The following is a 15,525-nucleotide window of genomic DNA, read 5'->3' as shown; positions in this document are numbered from 1 at the left end:
ATTCTCGGCATATGACGTAGTTATTTTCAGCCTTATCTCAACGACGGAGAAAAAAGAGTAGTTGAGTGCTATCATGAATACAATCGGCGTGGCGATGGAGAAGGGGAGAAGGGGAGAAGGAGAAAAGAAAAGAAAAAGAAAAGAAAATTAAATTATTCTGATCCCTAAGTCTACGCAGTACCCATGGAAGCGGGACAAAGTCAACCCTAATTAGGAAGAAGGAAAACTTGCCGAAGACTCGTCAATTAACATGGTTCTTAACAGTCAGTGAACCTTAACCAGAAAGCGGGAAAGCAATCGCCGCTTATTTTTTCCTCAGCATCAACATCGCCCACCCAAACAACCGATAAACGGCGATAATCGCAATCAGAATGCCTACCCACTTCCCTTCTCTTCCAGTCTTGTAGCCATATGCATTGAGCACTCCCGTTCCGGCGATCTTACATTGATCCGATAGCTCACTAGGATACATGCATTGACAGCCTGAGGCGCAATCATATGTCCGTTTCGAAAACTCGTTTACCATCATCCCTTGGAAAACGTACGCCTGGTAGTCAATGTAATGGAAGACGTACTTCCAAAACACATTGAGGATGGTCGGGGAAACAAGGAATCCCCCAACGCTCATCCAAAGGCCGTTGGCGAAGGCGGTGAGAGCAAGAGCAATGACAAAATTGGGGAACAGTGAGGCCATAAGCACCACTAGAGATTCTCCAGCAAGGAGGTCAAGGAAAAGCCACATTACAAATGTGAAGAATGCGCCAGCACCATCGCGGAAGTTCACAAGCCAATAGGCAACAATGGAGAAAAGCAGTGTGATTAGGACTATGGAACAGTTAGCACAGATCTTCCAAGAAACTAGGAAGAGAGCCACTTACATAAAAATGGAACACCGATGATGAAGTTTGAAATGATAAAAGATGTCGCACCGTAGAGTCCGTTGGCCCTCTCTTTGATGAACGTTGACCTATCTTCAAGGAATGAGGGCACATATGCAACAGCCATAAATGACATAAATGCTGAGCTGAAGAACTGTGGCATTGTAAGTAACAGGGATCGTAAAAGAGGAAGAGCAATGTTCACTCACAAGAGCATTAATAAAGGGCTGAATATTCTCCTGGTGACTACCCAAACGCAGCCACACAGTCCCCATCATTATAGCCAACCCTTGTACAGTGTTAGCTTTGGCGCGTGATAGACGAACGGAGAGGAATACATACCAAGATACATGGCGATGCGAATACCATAGGCAACAACATCCCGGTAGCTCTTAATGAAAGACCGATGAAGCAAAGTCAATATAGTCATCAAGAAACCAACCTTCCCGCCTTTTGGAGTCGAAATGTGTTCGAATTTCTCGGCCATACCCATGTGAGACTCTATCTCAGCATCGATCTGAGAGGCCTCTGGAGACCTGGCCCAGACATTATGAATTTGGCCAAGCCGATCGGATGCGGCGTCCCTATTATTCGCGAAATCCGTGCTCACTAAATCCAAAACGAATTCGGCAGGATTTGTTTGTAGGGGCATAAGATACCCAGCGCCATCAAAGTAAGATTTCATTTGAGTCCCTGGCCCAAAATAACATGTTTTTCCAGTCGACAGGATCAGAAGCTTGTCAAAAGTTTCGAAGGTGGCCGTCGATGGTTGATGGATGCTCGCGATCACAATGAGCTGTAAAAGCGTTAGCTTACTCCTAGCTAATCGACGTGGAAGAATATACACACCTTGTTTTTAACAGCAAGCTCTTTTACGAAGGACATCACCTCAAAGCTGGCAGTAGAATCTAACCCGCTCGTAGGTTCGTCCAAGAACAAGATTTTCGGTCGAGTGATGAGCTGGCTCGCAACGCTCACACGACGTTTCTGACCGCCACTGATCCCCTTTTGAATTGGAGTTCCGATCAAGGTTTTAGCCTGATTTTGGATACCAAAGGCGTTTAGAAGGCTTTTAATACGATGTAACCGCTCCTTTTTCGAAATTGAGCTGTAATATGTTAGAGAATACATGATAACCGCCGTTAACAATGCGTGCTTACCTGGAAAGCGACAATTGGGCCGCGAAATACAGTGTCTCTTCCACCGTTAAAGATCCAATAAGGACATCTTCTTGTTCAACGTAGGTACTGATGCGTCTGAATGTCTCTAGGGGCACTTTTCTCCCGTTTACTAGGATATCCCCCTCGACGCTCGCCGCCCCAAGACTGCTGTTTCGATGGGCAAGGACGTTCAACAAGGTGGTTTTGCCGCTCCCCGAAGGCCCCATGAGGACCATGAGCTCTCCTGTTCAATGTTGTTAGCACTCCAGATGCACAGATTTCAAAGAGCAAGGTATTCTCTTTTGTATTTTATTTTATTCTTCCATTATTAAAAAATAAAAATAAAAATACAAGTAGAAGAATAAAAACTTACCTTGATTCACATAGCCAGATGTATCCGAGAGGATACTTTTCCTTTTCTTCGTTTGGCGATCTTTGACATTTACTGTAACACCCTTCCAAGCGAAGCTATGAACAGTATCATTCATCAAAAAGCTGTGCTCATTTTCATTAGACTCAAGGTCTACATTAGTATTTAGATATTCTGCTGACATCCTGACCCAAATTAACAGATAATTTAGTCGAGGATCGTGACAGTTGTAGGCAGTTTCAAGACCTTGAAGGCAGCAATAGCACCCTTTTATATTATTAAAATTATACGGAGTACTCCGTAGATCAGAACAATCTACAAATGCATTTGTGATTACTGTCATACAAATCACCGCAGAAAAGCTTGTCAGCGGGAGCCCGACCCAGATCGGCGACCGTTTAACGGCGACCTGAATCTTTGCACAAAACAGGCTACCACAGAAATTAGAAAAATCAAACCATCAATATTCTAGTGAATATCTGTGGCCCACAGATGGAATTTAAGTGTAATTGGGCGGAGACCCCGACTGAATGCGCAATGCAGCCCTGCTGCCATCCCTCTCTCGGCAGAACTTTCTGTGCGATGGCCAGTTAGCGAACGCAGACGTATGGGGCCGCTATGGTCCGCGAAATCCACGTTGTGAGTTCCGGGGTTCTCTGGCTGAGGTACCCGAAACCTTGAGTTTCTTCTCTTATCGTTCCCTCCCAGCTCGCCGCCGCTGTTGTACTGTAGGTCGAGCTGGAGCTTGGTTGACGTTGGACCCCTGCTTGCCGCTATTATTCAACCTCGCCGTCCATCTTGCGCCCGGGGGTTGATTATTTAATCCTGCCCTCACGGCCTGGGTTTATTCCGTATCTGGCTAGCCGCTATGGGAAGCGGACTAACTAGCCCATAATAGTTAGGTAAATAACCTTACCTATCAATTCCTCAAACGGATCTTAGTCGGGCCGGCCTCAACGCTGCTTGTCAGGGGAACGGTCTTGAAAGCGAGCGGGAAGCGAGTTCGAGAAAAATGGATATGTAGCCTTGCTGCTTCCTTGATATAAAGGGATGCTACTCAATGCTTCCGCCCTGTCGACCAGGGTTCTCATCCTCTCGTTGACAGGACTCATCCTCTTCCTCTGGCTGCTCGTCCCTGGCAGCTCCTCAACCATCAAAAACACCATCTCCATCACCACCAGCAATCATGCCTCTGCTGGGACGCTAGCTGAGCGACAAGTTGATTTCTGGAGATCACTCCTTCCTGTCCTCGAATCCGCGGCGCCCAATTGTCCCTCCCCGAAACGAAATGGCACGACGGGCGCGATCGGTTTCGACGCCGCCAATCCCCCAGAGCGCCCGGTCCGCATCGAAATGCTAGATACCGATATTCTGCAAATGCGCGATGCACATTCACAATTTCTCCAGAAAATCAGGGAGACACCGGGATTGCGACCGGTCTATGTACCAAAGACGAGGGGGATAGTGTATGCTGCTGGCGGAAAATATCTTCCCGTATTTGCCATTGGTTTGCGCATGCTGCGCCGCACGGGATCCCAGCTCCCAGTCGAACTGTTTTTGAAAGACAAAACGGAGTATGAGCCAAGGATTTGCAACGAAGTGCTCCCAGTTCTAAACGCAAAATGCGTCGTGCTGGCAGATATTCTGGAATCCGCGGTCTCAAATTCAACGAAAGTTGAGGTAGCAAATTATCAACTAAAAGCATTTGCGATGCTATTTTCTTCATTTGAAGATATTGTCTGGATCGATGCAGATTGTTTTCCCCTGCATAAACCGGAAAATCTTTTGGATTCCGAGCCATATACGGGCACGGGCATGGTGACCTGGCCAGATTTTTGGATCTCTACTGTGTCACCTCAATATTACCTCATCTCCCAACTCCCAGTTCCCCCAATCAGTCTTCGGGCCTCTTCTGAGACGGGAGAGTTCCTTATTTCCAAGAAGAATCACCAATTGACTCTCCTCCTAGCCACCTATTACAACTACTACGGCCCATCGCATTATTTTTCCCTCCTTTCTCAAGGAGCCCCAGGTGAGGGAGACAAAGAAACATTTGTGCAAGCCGCTTCCGCTGCCGGCGAGCCTTTCTACACCGTCAGCGAGCCAGTGAAACCCATTGGGCATCGCAAGGAAGACGGCCAAATAGCTGGCTCTGCGATGGTTCAGTTCGACCCTATTGAAGAATACAAGGCTCTTAAACACAAAAATACCAAACCACCGCGCTCGAACGCCCCACAAATCAACCACCTGGCTCGCCCACGCGCATTTTTCATACATGCCCATTTCCCCAAATTCAATCCCGCGACCGTATTCTCTAATACCTCAGAAACAAAGCCCACCTATAAACCCGATGGGAGCGACAGTCGTGCATGGCTGGTCGACGAAGATACCATTAAAGCGTTTGGATATGATGCTGAGAAAGCGTATTGGGAAGAGATCAAGTGGGTGGCGTGTAATCTGGAAAATGAATTCCAGTCGTGGAAAGACAAGACAGGAATATGCAACAGGGTAAATCAGTATTGGAATAATGTTTTTGGGGGAGAACAACCTGATGAGCTGAACCTTTGGAGTATGTGAGCTAGAGAGGTTTGTAATTTTTCCACAGCTTGATTATTGAGGTCCTCTTTTTTTCCAAGGGCTTGCTTCGTGTGCGGAGTAATTATTCGAGCAATGATAGCACAATTAAATCTAAATTAGAGTTCACCTACCTCATTATTCACAATGAGCTTAAACCCGGCCCAGGGACAACGTAACGCCCCAAGGAAAGAAAAAAAAGGCAAAAAAAGACAAGAAAGGCTCGGTTTGTAGGCATGATAGTAGTTTTCAACACTACAATTTCATTGCAGAGATAAGGGGAGGGAGGCTTTGCCTCATCCCGTCGTGCTGTCTAAGGCCTCTCTCTATGGGATAATGGCAAGTAGAAAGTGACAAGAGTCAATATGTACAATCCAAAGGAAAATCGAATGAATATATCCCAGAAAGGTATAAAGCCTCCCGCAAAAGGCACACGTGTAGTATAACAGTCCAACTTGTCCCATTGTAACACAAAAAAATATTATGCGGGTAGAGAAGGATCGATTTGATCAAATCTATTAGATACCGATAGAAGCAGCAAATTCCAAATCCTTCTTGCTCCACTGGTGTTTCTCCTCATCGAACTTCCTGTTTTTCTCCTCATAGAGTTTCATAGTGAGCTCTTTGTATTGGAAAGCATGGCCGCCATTATATCGGATACCATGGTCAGAATCAGTGAACCATGTGCCAGCCATTTTGTTGGGTGATACACCGGCACCCATGAGCAAGTCTGACAAAGCAGCGGAATGCTGGAAATGGACGTTGTCATCGCCCGTGCCGTGTTGGAGAAGGAAACTTCCTCGAACGTTCTTAAAGCCCTCTGTCTTGCGAACGGCACTGGCATTGTAACCGGCTTCATTCATCTCGTAAGTCTTCATGTATCGTTCCGTATACATGCTATCGTAGAAACGCCAGTCCGAAACAGGGGCGGAGCTAATACCGAAGGAGAAACGGCCGCTGTCGGTTTCCAGTGTCTTGGCCGTGAGGTAACCTCCATAACTCGTACCCCAAATGCCAATCCGCTCCTTGTCTACATATGGGAATTTAGAGAGCACCTTGGCAGCATAGACCTGGTCCTCAGCTTCAAGAGCACCGAGTCTCTTGGCGACCGTCGAACGGAATTTTCTTCCCTTAAAGCCAGTACCCCGGTTATCGACAGTCCAGGTGATGTATTCGAGTTCTGGATCGGATGCAATATAGGCGGTCCAGCCAAAAGATTGGAAACCAACATGAACCTGTTGAGAGTTTGGTCCCCCATATGGTGTGAATAACACGGGATACTTTTTGCTGGGGGAGAAGTTGGCGGGAAGTCGCTGCATCACATTAAGAGTTTCGCCTGATGGGAGCCGAATATCGAGATAGTCAATTCTGGGAAGTTTGTATTCCTTGAGCTTGTTCACAACATCAGCATTGCTATTAATTGTCCGGATTGCCTTCCCGGTCCTCGTTGCAAAGAGTTCCTGGTAAGGAACATCCGGACCCTGGTAGTGGAGGACATAATAACCACCCCTTGCAGAGAAATTAGCAGTGTAGTGGCCAGCCTCACGATCATTGACTAGAGCTTTTATTTTCATATCGCGGTATGAAACCGAGTAAAGATGACGTTGGGTACTGTGGCGCTTGGTGGCAACGAAATAAATCAACTGACGTTCAGTGTCGACGTGGTTCAGAGCAGTAACCTCCCAACGGCCACGGGTGAGTTGGATGGGCTCTCCTTCACCGACAGGGAAAAGATAAAGGTGACTCCAGCCGTCCATATCGGAGATATCGACATAGTAATTTGCTCTGCTGTTGAACCGGCCGCCCTTGATCTTACCGATGTAGCGGATAGCCTGGTTATTTTCTAGCCAACCATCTGTACCATCACGTTCTTGTATGATTGAACCCGCGCCGGACTCACTGTCCACCAGGATAATCTTTTCCCTGTCCTGAACGCGATTGAAAGCTCTGAGTGCAACTTTCTCGTGACCATCAGTCAACCATTTAACTTCACCAATGATGAGGTCATCCGCCTCAAAAGCATCAAGTGTCACATTCTTTTGCTCTTCGGATTCGACATTCAGAAGGCGGAACTGGACAGTAGGGTTGGTTTGCGACACTTTAGGATAACGAAGCTCCAATTCTCTTGGATACGGAGGGGCAAACTTTTGATTATCCATGTAGTATGGGATAGTGTATGTTGGGACGCCAGTTTCGTCGGTCCTCATGTAAGCGACATATTCGCCGTCGGGTGAAAACCACAACGCAAACGGAGTACCGAAAATTTCCTCTTCATATACCCAGTCTGGAACACCGTTGAAAGTATTTGGACCTCCATCTTCCGTGATTTGAGTGACCTCTCCGTTCTTCCAGAGGTATAAATTGTTATTGCGGACATAGGCGATAACATTTCCTTTGGGACTCCAGGCAGCGTACTGGATATCGCCGTTTTGGTCATTGTCCAGGGGAGTCAGTGAGCCAGATTCCAAATCGAGAATGTGATAATCCGCAAAGAAGGAATGCCGATACTGTTTTTTGTAGTTTGTTGCCCACAGAACGGCGGAGAGATCTGGCTTAATGTAGTAGCTGTAAGAGTTCTCTGGAACTTTGTCGGCACCAACTAGCGTTTCGCTTCTATTTGTAGCAATATTTTGAATAATGAGCGTTCCGTCGTTTTCCTGGAAGACGTATTGCCCATCTTCCTCTCCGGGTATCCAGTCGACAAAGGTGGTTGTCGGTGAGATGACGCGCCTGGTGACAGTCTCGTTGTAAGTCAAAAGCTTGCTGCCACCGCCTCTGGGTGGGAAAGGCTTGCGTGGCGGGTCGACAGCCAGGCAGAGACCTGCGAGGAGGAGGAGAGAAGCGATCTGCACGACGGAATCAGCTCTAGAAACCTATATCTGGAGCTTTGTTTGCTTCAACGGTAGTTTCAATTTGAAGCAGAGAAGCGCATTTGACATACCTTCATCTTCAAACGAATGTAATGTGAGCCAAATCAATAAAGCATCACACTCAAGAAGGAGACTCCCTTCACAGTTGCTGAGGTCCGTGTCTCAGTGTCTGCCTCCACAGCTGCTGGAGTCAAAAAAGCACCACAGTGTTGGGAAATCCGGGGGATCAGCAGCTTTATCAACGACAACATCCCTCCCCTGTACCGAACAAAGCCAGGTCCTTGCAGGTGCACTCAGCTTCGGTGCCGGCCCTGTCTCTTCTGGGCACGTTTATAAAACTAAAGTGACTTGGTTTGTCTTGGCGAATCGGGCACCGTGGAAAGGATGTAACATCAGGTGCCAGGGCAAGTTCTGTGGTCCAATCCACATGGTGTTTCTCTCTTCCTCCTGACGGGGATAGAGGCGGAGTTGCACACGGCAAGCTTCCCGTCTCCTCACTTCGCCCATCATCCATGAACCCCCCCTCCCCCTGGCTGTCGGTAATTTACTCTTGCCCATTGCGGCGTGCACCCAGAGGGTTCCGTTTAATTTTGCACAGCAATTGAATTTTTGGCCTTTTTGGCCTTTGGTTCGCAGTGGGAATGCACAGCTGCCCAAGCTAAAGCTGGCCTGCCGGCCAGTTCGGTGGGCTTGTTGCGCCTGAGAATGCAGGAGGTGACATTCCAGTTGGTTTATCATCAGCAGATCATCGGGAAATAAACTTTAACTCCGAGGCGTAGGAGCAAACATTAGCACGCTCCCGGGTTTGCACGCAAACCAAGCCAAGCGGTTTATCCCCCTGCCCAAGTTGTTTTCCCGTCAATCCCCCAGCCTGTTTCCCCTCCCAGCTTGCGCACGGCGCGCCGTTCGATAATACATGGAATTCTCCTTGCGAATAGATAGCACCTCGCACCTCCATATGGCAGCTTATACGAGCGATAGAGCGAGTCCCACTTGCACGCGGCGGTATCCTGGCATGGAATCTCGCTCAGAAGCGAGGAATCCTACCTCGATTGACTCTTAATTTCATTTCGTGTCCTACCCTTGTATGATTTGGCTTTTTGGAAAAGACCATCGATCTTAATCCCGGACCCGGGCAATTTGCGGTCATCGACGGAGCTATTCATAGCCAAGTCCTTACCAACCGACTGAGATGGGAGAACAGTCTTCTGTGGGGGGACACTCGCGAGTTGCTTGCACCACTGTCTGGTCTCCAATTCGTCGTCGCGTATCTGGGGTAAGAAGTCGCTTGACTCGGTTAATTTCAAGGTCCATGAGTTCAGAGGTGTTATCCGTCACGAATATGCCAAGGATGTTACCGATGCTGCCTGTATAAACGACTTAAGCGGCTACCTTTTGCGCAGGTGTCGCTCTTAATACTTCTCGGTTCATACTGGCATTGGCAGCCGAGAATCATCGGCAACAGCGTACACCACACAGCCATCAGTCAAGAGTAGACGTTCGCAGGCAACGCTCAACCATCCATCGGGTGTTGATAATTGATAGCAAAATGAAAGAGTAGCTTCCATATCGGCCTAGACCATACTTTATTGAATTAAGACTGGCCACAGATCCAGACGGATGTTCCGCCAGATAAACTAGAAACCGCCCAAAACGCCTTCACCTAATTCCATGATCCCAAAGTATCCATAAAACTTGTTCGTTACATCATTCCTCATATCAAAAATGAAAACCCAGCAGCTACCTATGCGCAAGACGACGCACCGCCGGATGCTGTACAGGGTTGACCTTAACAGGTAACGAAGCATTACTATCACCAACGGAGTCACTTCTCATCCACTTTAGAAACAGATCATAATTCTTTGTGTTCCCTATGTCGGAGAAAGGACAAAGGCAGGGCAGACGTAGAAGAAATATTTCATGGTGGAGGTATTTCCACAAACTCGTCCTCCATCGAATGATTGGGGATGACCTCGGTTCTTGCCAACGGATCTTCAGGCTCTGCGTCGTGTTGTATTTGGATTTTGCAATGTGGGTATTCCGTGGATGGGGCCTCGACCTGGTCATCCACGATCCAGTCATAATTCGCTCCACGGCATTAATGTTCCAGTATGCCACTTGGACCCCCCGGTAGCAGCTGGGAAGCCTATTGAGCGGATATGATTAGCTTGGGTGCTATATAGCTAGTCTTGAAAAGTGTTGAAGGATCAGAGCTTTCTGTGCGGAGAAAAGGATCGGGTGTGTCCTACAGCTAGCCTTTCTAGTCGGTGTGTAGCTGTTCGCAGTCCCAAAACTTTGACTTGAGCCACAACGAGGCATTTCTCAAGTTGTAACCCACCGCCCTAGCTCTGCGTTGATGCGCTTCTTGCAGCTTATCCACAGTAACAAGTCCCATATCAGTCCATGGAGCCTGTGGAAGCTCGCTTTCAGGGACAGGTGCATAGAAACAAGGCTGGAGTTGGTCCGCTTGGGCCACGTCGAGTGGGAGCAGTCTGATATTCAATCGGTCGAGGTCACTCTCGTCAAAGGAGCGGGGTTTGAATGATTTTGCGTTGAAATCATCGACTTCAACTGTCGCATCACGGTCTGTATTTTCTGGACACGGGGGTCTGTAGGATCTCGCTTTACTGCCGGAGCCATCTTCAGGAATTGCCAAAGATGCAAATGGGATAATAACCGGGGGATGAATTCGCTGGTGTTGTCTTTGGCAGCATTGTATGAAAGCTGAACGGTAGCGTGCGAATCTTTATTTTTTTATTTTTTTATTTTTATTTTTATTTTTATTTTTTCTTTTTGAACAAGGATATATTTATAGAGCCTGAGAGCCCATGTTGGCTATCTAACTGACTCGAACGGCTTCCCCAAAACAAAAAAAAAGCGGCGTCTACTAACTCACTCATGAGCTCAAGTCTCGTCCAGTCAACCACCAACATCAGTCGATGCATGCCAAGAATGATCTGACGCAGGGAACAGCCGGCCATATGTACTCCCCGTACACCATTCCGTTGTTCAACTTTCCTTCAAGTTCTCGTTGGCGGCCACCTCAAGCCATAGTGATTCGTTCTTCCAATTTTCGTCTGGGGCCGATGTTGGATATCTTAGCAGAGAGATGGTATTAGACTTAGAGCGCCTCTAGCCTCTAAGGATTGATCCTTTTTGGCTCAGTTGGTTAGTTCAATAGATGGTTATCCCGTCCAGAGTTTGAGGAGTTATCACGAACTCCTAACATTCTGGAGAAATGCTGCCTGGTCAAGAGCGATGTTTGTTAACTATCCCCGCGCCTTGACCCTCCAATAGTTTATTCCGGGCCATTGTGCCCGCATCTCGGCCGCTCACTGACTTGGTCGTCTCAAAATTCCGATAAGCCATAACGTTATGTCGTGTCAAGCCTTCGGCCTTGGCCGTACAGAACATAACGACATGGCATATTGCAATTACCCGTTGATACTCCCGCTTTCAGGGAATGTCTCCGAGTTTCCAATGTCTTGATAGGCAATAATGTTAGTATGACGAAAATGTCCTTGGCGACTACTGAATACATAGCTCGATTACCACAAGCTATCGCTAGGTACCTTATGTATGTATATACATGCACATTTATATATATCATGGCTCCTGCGTTATGCCGCTCCTTCGCCTCTGTCTCCATCGATATGTATATAAACCACTCCCATACCCCGAGTTCTGTCTCGGTTCCCCAAGCAGCCCTACGTTGCCTTGGAATATCAGAAGATCAAGAATTACTTGATTTTAATTTCCTATTCAAAGACCTTGCTGTGAATAATTCTCAAATACTCACTGATATTCCGCCATCATGCAGACCTCAAACAATTGGACTTACCACTCCATCGTCGGCGCCTATGCCCTCGGCATCTTACCGCATGGATACTACTATTGGAAAATGATGCGAGCCACAAACTGGAAGACTTCAAACCTAATGTATGTCCTTTGCTTCCCTTTTTCTTTTTCTTCCTTTTTTTTTTTTTTTTTTTTTTTTTTTTTTGGTGACTCTTGAACTATCACGTCCCCCTTCTTTTCCCCGTTCCATACCAACATTCTTGAACAGGCCCCGTGAGAACCTCAACTCCCTCCGCGACAAAATCCCCGCAGACATCTGGGCTCGACTATGCCGCGCTCGCGGTGCCCATCTCAACGCTTTTGAAAGCCTGCCACTATTTGCGGCTGCAATGGTAAGAATCGCCGTCTCTTACATATATCCTAATTCTAATGCCGCCTCAGATTGCAGGAAATGTGTCAAACCTCCCGACTAAGGAACTCAATATCCTAGCGGCGGAGTACCTCGGCGCGAGAGTACTTTATACAGCGGTGTACATGGGCGCACGCTCAGAGTTAATGAGCTATGTAAGGACGGGCTTGTACGGTTGGAGTGTCGGCATACCTCTTTATGTGTTGATCAAGGCGGGAAACAGCATGTTGGGGGGTGGGAGTGTTTGAAGCCTATATTTAGGCGGTTAGCTATGAATTAATTGGGTGCTTAGCGGAGGAAATCGGTGTCTAGACATTCATATTTGAATCATGTGGGAAGCATGGTTAATAGAGTTGGGTAGGATAACTGGAATGTTCTGTATTACTTGCTAGATATAACCTATTATCAATATTAAATGGATGCAAGCAGTGTATATCCAAAAGAAAATTTTATATTGCTAATATCTTGCAACGTATTGCGTAATTTTGTTTTCCCCCCTCCAAAGCCATTAATTCGATCTCTAAACATGTCTCGCAATTATCATTACTTTTGCCATCTGGCAACCCCAAACAACATGCAGGAACGACAAAGAAATAAAAAGCCAATGAGTAAACCAACAATGCATATTCAAGAGAGGAAGGAAGCCACCCGTACAAATGATAACTTATAAAACAAAAAGGACAGAAAAAGTTTCCAACCCGCTATATGATCTATGGAAGCATGTAGAACAGGATTATCAAAATCCACGAATTCGTTTAGGACCCAATGCAGACCGAGAGAAGCGGACTCAGGAGGACAGGCTTAACCTTCAACATCTTTAGGCTTGACAGATCTCTGCTGACGCCACATGACAACGCTACATGTAGCAGATAGAGCGAAGAGGATGCTGGAACTGCGTTAGCATACCATGAGAACAACAATGGCATAGACTTCTTACCAAAGAGCAATGCTTAGACCCCAGATAGCCTTAATCTCAAGGCAGTTTGGCTTAGAAGTGCCGACCCAGTGGGTATAGCTGATCTTGTCGCCATTTTTGGCAAGGCTGTTGCCCAAAGCGGCAGCAAACGCGTATGCCGAAGACGTAGCGTTTGAGACTCTCCCGAGGACGTTGCAGTTTACGTAGGACAGCGGCTTTCCGACGGTAACGGCAACAACAATGACGGCGATTAGATGAAGACCATCCAGACCAGTATTGATCAGGAACGGTAGGATGTTGTCCATGAACAGGATGAATGTGACAACACAGTATAGGACAGCAATGCAGGTCTGGACTGTCACATTAGTTTAACGCACCACTGTGTAGAAAAAGCCCACTCCAACGTACCACGCTGATAGTCCCAACAAGGACCTCGGGCGGAGTGGTATTACTCGACACCATCTGCGAGATGAAATTGGCAGTCATCCCAATGATCGCAATAAGGCACACGACCTGGAGCATGCGGACAACCTTGAAGGTCATACCAATCGCGCCGTACTGAGAACCAGCCATTTTAAGGGTAACTGAGTAAAAGAAGGAGAAACAGCAAGAGGAAATGATATGAAATGTTAAAGAGATTGGGGGTTTTGTAACCGTGGCCAGGTATAGAAGCGAGATCGTAAAGACCGTGTAGTAATGGCAACGAAAAAAAAAAAAAAATAAAAACAGAAACAGGAGATGACTTTCCAGAGTCAATCAGTCCTAGGAGTATGCTTGAGAGGAATGTGTCAACAAGCAAGCACTTAAGTAAAATATCTGCTAAATGATAGCTTTGAAATTAAGAATGAGAGCCAAAAGCAAACCAAAGAGAGAAAAAGGACAAAATGAAATAGGAAGACACCAAGGAAATAGACTCAAGAGAAAAAAAAATGAGATCTTGTTGTTTTTGATTGCTGAAGGAGGAAACAACAGAGGGGGAAACAGGCAATCTTGCCAACAAGATTCCATGGTTATATATCTTCAAAGATGGATCTATTGAAGCTTCATCAGAGCTTCAACACCATTGTTATTTTTGACTCATTTCACTGCGGAGCTGTTTGTAGACTGTTTGACCTTGATTGAAGATGCGCTGAGGCGTCCAATAGCACGCAATCATGCCCAGCTCCCTTCGATATTCAGGCACACCAATCATCAGTCCATTGATGGACAGAGTGTTCGCACAAGAGAACCCTGCATGTCTCTTGCCACTCTGGCTCGCTAATCTAGTCTGCCGGCCCTGAGAAGAGCTATCATCCAAACAGTCCCTTGTGAAGCTAGAGCTCCGAAGTGGTGGTGGGTCGGAACCCACAGTCCTCCGTTTGAATAGACCTGTCCTGAGATCAGTGTCTTTCAAGGGCCTAGAACAATTCACATCCTGGACCATGGAGCCGGATGCAATCCAGCTTGCCGCCGCCAACTGCAGGGACATATCAATCAGAGTTTCTCTCGAGCTTTGCATGGGGGCTAGAAACACTTTGTGTTTTACATATTCAAGCCTGAGTGCAAGCTTAGGGATGATTGGAGGGTATGATGGGATTCCAGAAAGCTTAGGCCAGGCTGGCGGGATTGCGTCTGGGTTGATCTGATTCTTCCCGTTGAGGTTTGCTGGATGTCGAGCCTGGAGGCGGCGATTGGACGGCGGCGGGCGCTTAGAATCGTGCGGTCTCATTGGTGGACTGTCGCCGCAAAAAGTAAGTTAACTTATAAGTCTGTGGCTTACTAAGCTAGCCTTGGCGAGATTCAGAAAATCCGTTCGCGCTGTTAGTTCAAGGTTTGCCAAATTATATACAGAGAGAATCAACTATTTACTAGTCTTTGCAAAAAAAATAACACCAGAACCCCTTCTCCTTGACTGGCTAAGCCTCGTCGAGACAGTTTCCATCTCCGCACCTGCGCACAGCTGCGTAGTACAGATCTGCAATCCTCCTACAATGCACACCCTTCCAGCTCTTTGACCCATCGTATTGACTACACTCCTCGTACAGATCGCTCTTGAACTGATCGTCAATCCGCTTCCGTAATGCCTCGTCGAAACGGTTCTGCTTTTTCGCATTGCGGTAACCGAAGTCATGGCGCTGGCATGACGGAATGAAGTTGAAGCCGATGGGCTTGTCCGGTGAGCTGCTGCAGTTATCGGAGCTCCAGTCGAAGCATGATGGGTCTTTGGCGTTGCGGTGCTTCAGGAATGTCTTCATGGAGTCTTTGAATACATATGTGTCCGTCAGCGACGGAGTACATGGATCCGCCCGCGAGGTGAGCGAAGTATGCGCGCCAGCGTTAGCATCGGCTTTGAACTCGACGGGCGCGGTGAATGCGAGGGGGGCCAAGAGGCCCACGAGAATGACTGGCCGGGTGTTAAGCTTCATCCTGAGTCGAACAAAGACAGGTGGGCTTTTCTCTCTGGAAGCGGGGTGATGCGCGCGCGCGACTGTGTATCCGATCGCAGGAAGATAGAGAGAAGGGCTTCTTAAAACTCTCTTATCCGTCTGCCCGAGCAGCACGCTTTGGATA

The 15,525-nt window shown here is 47.3% G+C and overlaps 8 protein-coding genes across 8 annotated transcripts; 2 read left to right on the top strand and 6 right to left on the bottom strand.

Annotated features, from left to right (window-relative positions):
* Positions 1 to 304: 304 nt before the first annotated feature.
* On the bottom strand, positions 305 to 2,592 carry CIMG_04444 (ABC transporter; the record flags this gene model as incomplete). The annotated part of the gene is made up of 7 exons (XM_001245002.2): positions 305 to 825; positions 879 to 1,032; positions 1,088 to 1,167; positions 1,221 to 1,674; positions 1,728 to 1,986; positions 2,039 to 2,282; positions 2,412 to 2,592. 7 exons carry the CDS (start codon positions 2,590 to 2,592, stop codon positions 305 to 307), a joined length of 1,893 nt encoding a protein of 630 aa, XP_001245003.2.
* Positions 2,593 to 3,452: 860 nt separating this feature from the next.
* On the top strand, positions 3,453 to 5,116 carry CIMG_04443 (alpha-1,2-mannosyltransferase). Its single transcript, XM_001245001.2, has one exon. The coding sequence runs from the start codon at positions 3,459 to 3,461 to the stop codon at positions 4,983 to 4,985; it is 1,527 nt and encodes a 508-aa protein (XP_001245002.1). The 5' UTR covers positions 3,453 to 3,458; the 3' UTR covers positions 4,986 to 5,116.
* A 96-nt stretch (positions 5,117 to 5,212) lies between these two features.
* On the bottom strand, positions 5,213 to 8,176 carry CIMG_04442 (dipeptidyl-peptidase IV). Its single transcript, XM_001245000.2, has 2 exons — positions 7,924 to 8,176; positions 5,213 to 7,828 (listed from the first exon to the last, which is right to left on the bottom strand). Exons 1-2 carry the CDS (start codon positions 7,927 to 7,929, stop codon positions 5,501 to 5,503), a joined length of 2,334 nt encoding a protein of 777 aa, XP_001245001.1. The 5' UTR covers positions 7,930 to 8,176; the 3' UTR covers positions 5,213 to 5,500.
* A 558-nt stretch (positions 8,177 to 8,734) lies between these two features.
* CIMG_13361 (uncharacterized protein) lies at positions 8,735 to 10,636 on the bottom strand. The gene is made up of 2 exons (XM_001244998.2): positions 10,102 to 10,636; positions 8,735 to 9,998 (listed from the first exon to the last, which is right to left on the bottom strand). Exon 2 carries the CDS (start codon positions 9,932 to 9,934, stop codon positions 9,593 to 9,595), a length of 342 nt encoding a protein of 113 aa, XP_001244999.2. The 5' UTR covers positions 9,935 to 9,998; positions 10,102 to 10,636; the 3' UTR covers positions 8,735 to 9,592.
* A 578-nt stretch (positions 10,637 to 11,214) lies between these two features.
* Positions 11,215 to 12,520, top strand: CIMG_11318 (uncharacterized protein). Its single transcript, XM_012358407.1, has 4 exons — positions 11,215 to 11,429; positions 11,673 to 11,791; positions 11,919 to 12,042; positions 12,092 to 12,520. Exons 2-4 carry the CDS (start codon positions 11,754 to 11,756, stop codon positions 12,305 to 12,307), a joined length of 378 nt encoding a protein of 125 aa, XP_012213830.1. The 5' UTR covers positions 11,215 to 11,429; positions 11,673 to 11,753; the 3' UTR covers positions 12,308 to 12,520.
* Positions 12,521 to 12,776: 256 nt separating this feature from the next.
* On the bottom strand, positions 12,777 to 13,896 carry CIMG_04439 (uncharacterized protein). The gene is made up of 3 exons (XM_001244997.2): positions 13,384 to 13,896; positions 12,997 to 13,325; positions 12,777 to 12,945 (listed from the first exon to the last, which is right to left on the bottom strand). The coding sequence occupies exons 1-3, from the start codon at positions 13,546 to 13,548 to the stop codon at positions 12,861 to 12,863; spliced, it is 579 nt and encodes a 192-aa protein (XP_001244998.1). The 5' UTR covers positions 13,549 to 13,896; the 3' UTR covers positions 12,777 to 12,860.
* Positions 13,897 to 14,041: 145 nt separating this feature from the next.
* Positions 14,042 to 14,683, bottom strand: CIMG_11317 (uncharacterized protein; the record flags this gene model as incomplete). Its single annotated transcript, XM_012358406.1, has 1 exon — positions 14,042 to 14,683. One exon carries the CDS (start codon positions 14,681 to 14,683, stop codon positions 14,042 to 14,044), a length of 642 nt encoding a protein of 213 aa, XP_012213829.1.
* Positions 14,684 to 14,870: 187 nt separating this feature from the next.
* CIMG_11316 (secretory phospholipase A2) lies at positions 14,871 to 15,380 on the bottom strand (the record flags this gene model as incomplete). The annotated part of the gene is made up of 1 exon (XM_012358405.1): positions 14,871 to 15,380. One exon carries the CDS (start codon positions 15,378 to 15,380, stop codon positions 14,871 to 14,873), a length of 510 nt encoding a protein of 169 aa, XP_012213828.1.
* Between the last annotated feature and the right edge of the window lie 145 nt (positions 15,381 to 15,525).

Source organism: Coccidioides immitis, assembly GCF_000149335.2.
Source record: "Coccidioides immitis RS genomic scaffold supercont3.4, whole genome shotgun sequence".
NCBI lineage: Eukaryota > Fungi > Ascomycota > Eurotiomycetes > Onygenales > Onygenaceae > Coccidioides > Coccidioides immitis.
The sequence above is the reverse complement of the archived record's forward strand: the minus strand, read 5'-3'. Positions and strand labels throughout refer to the sequence as shown.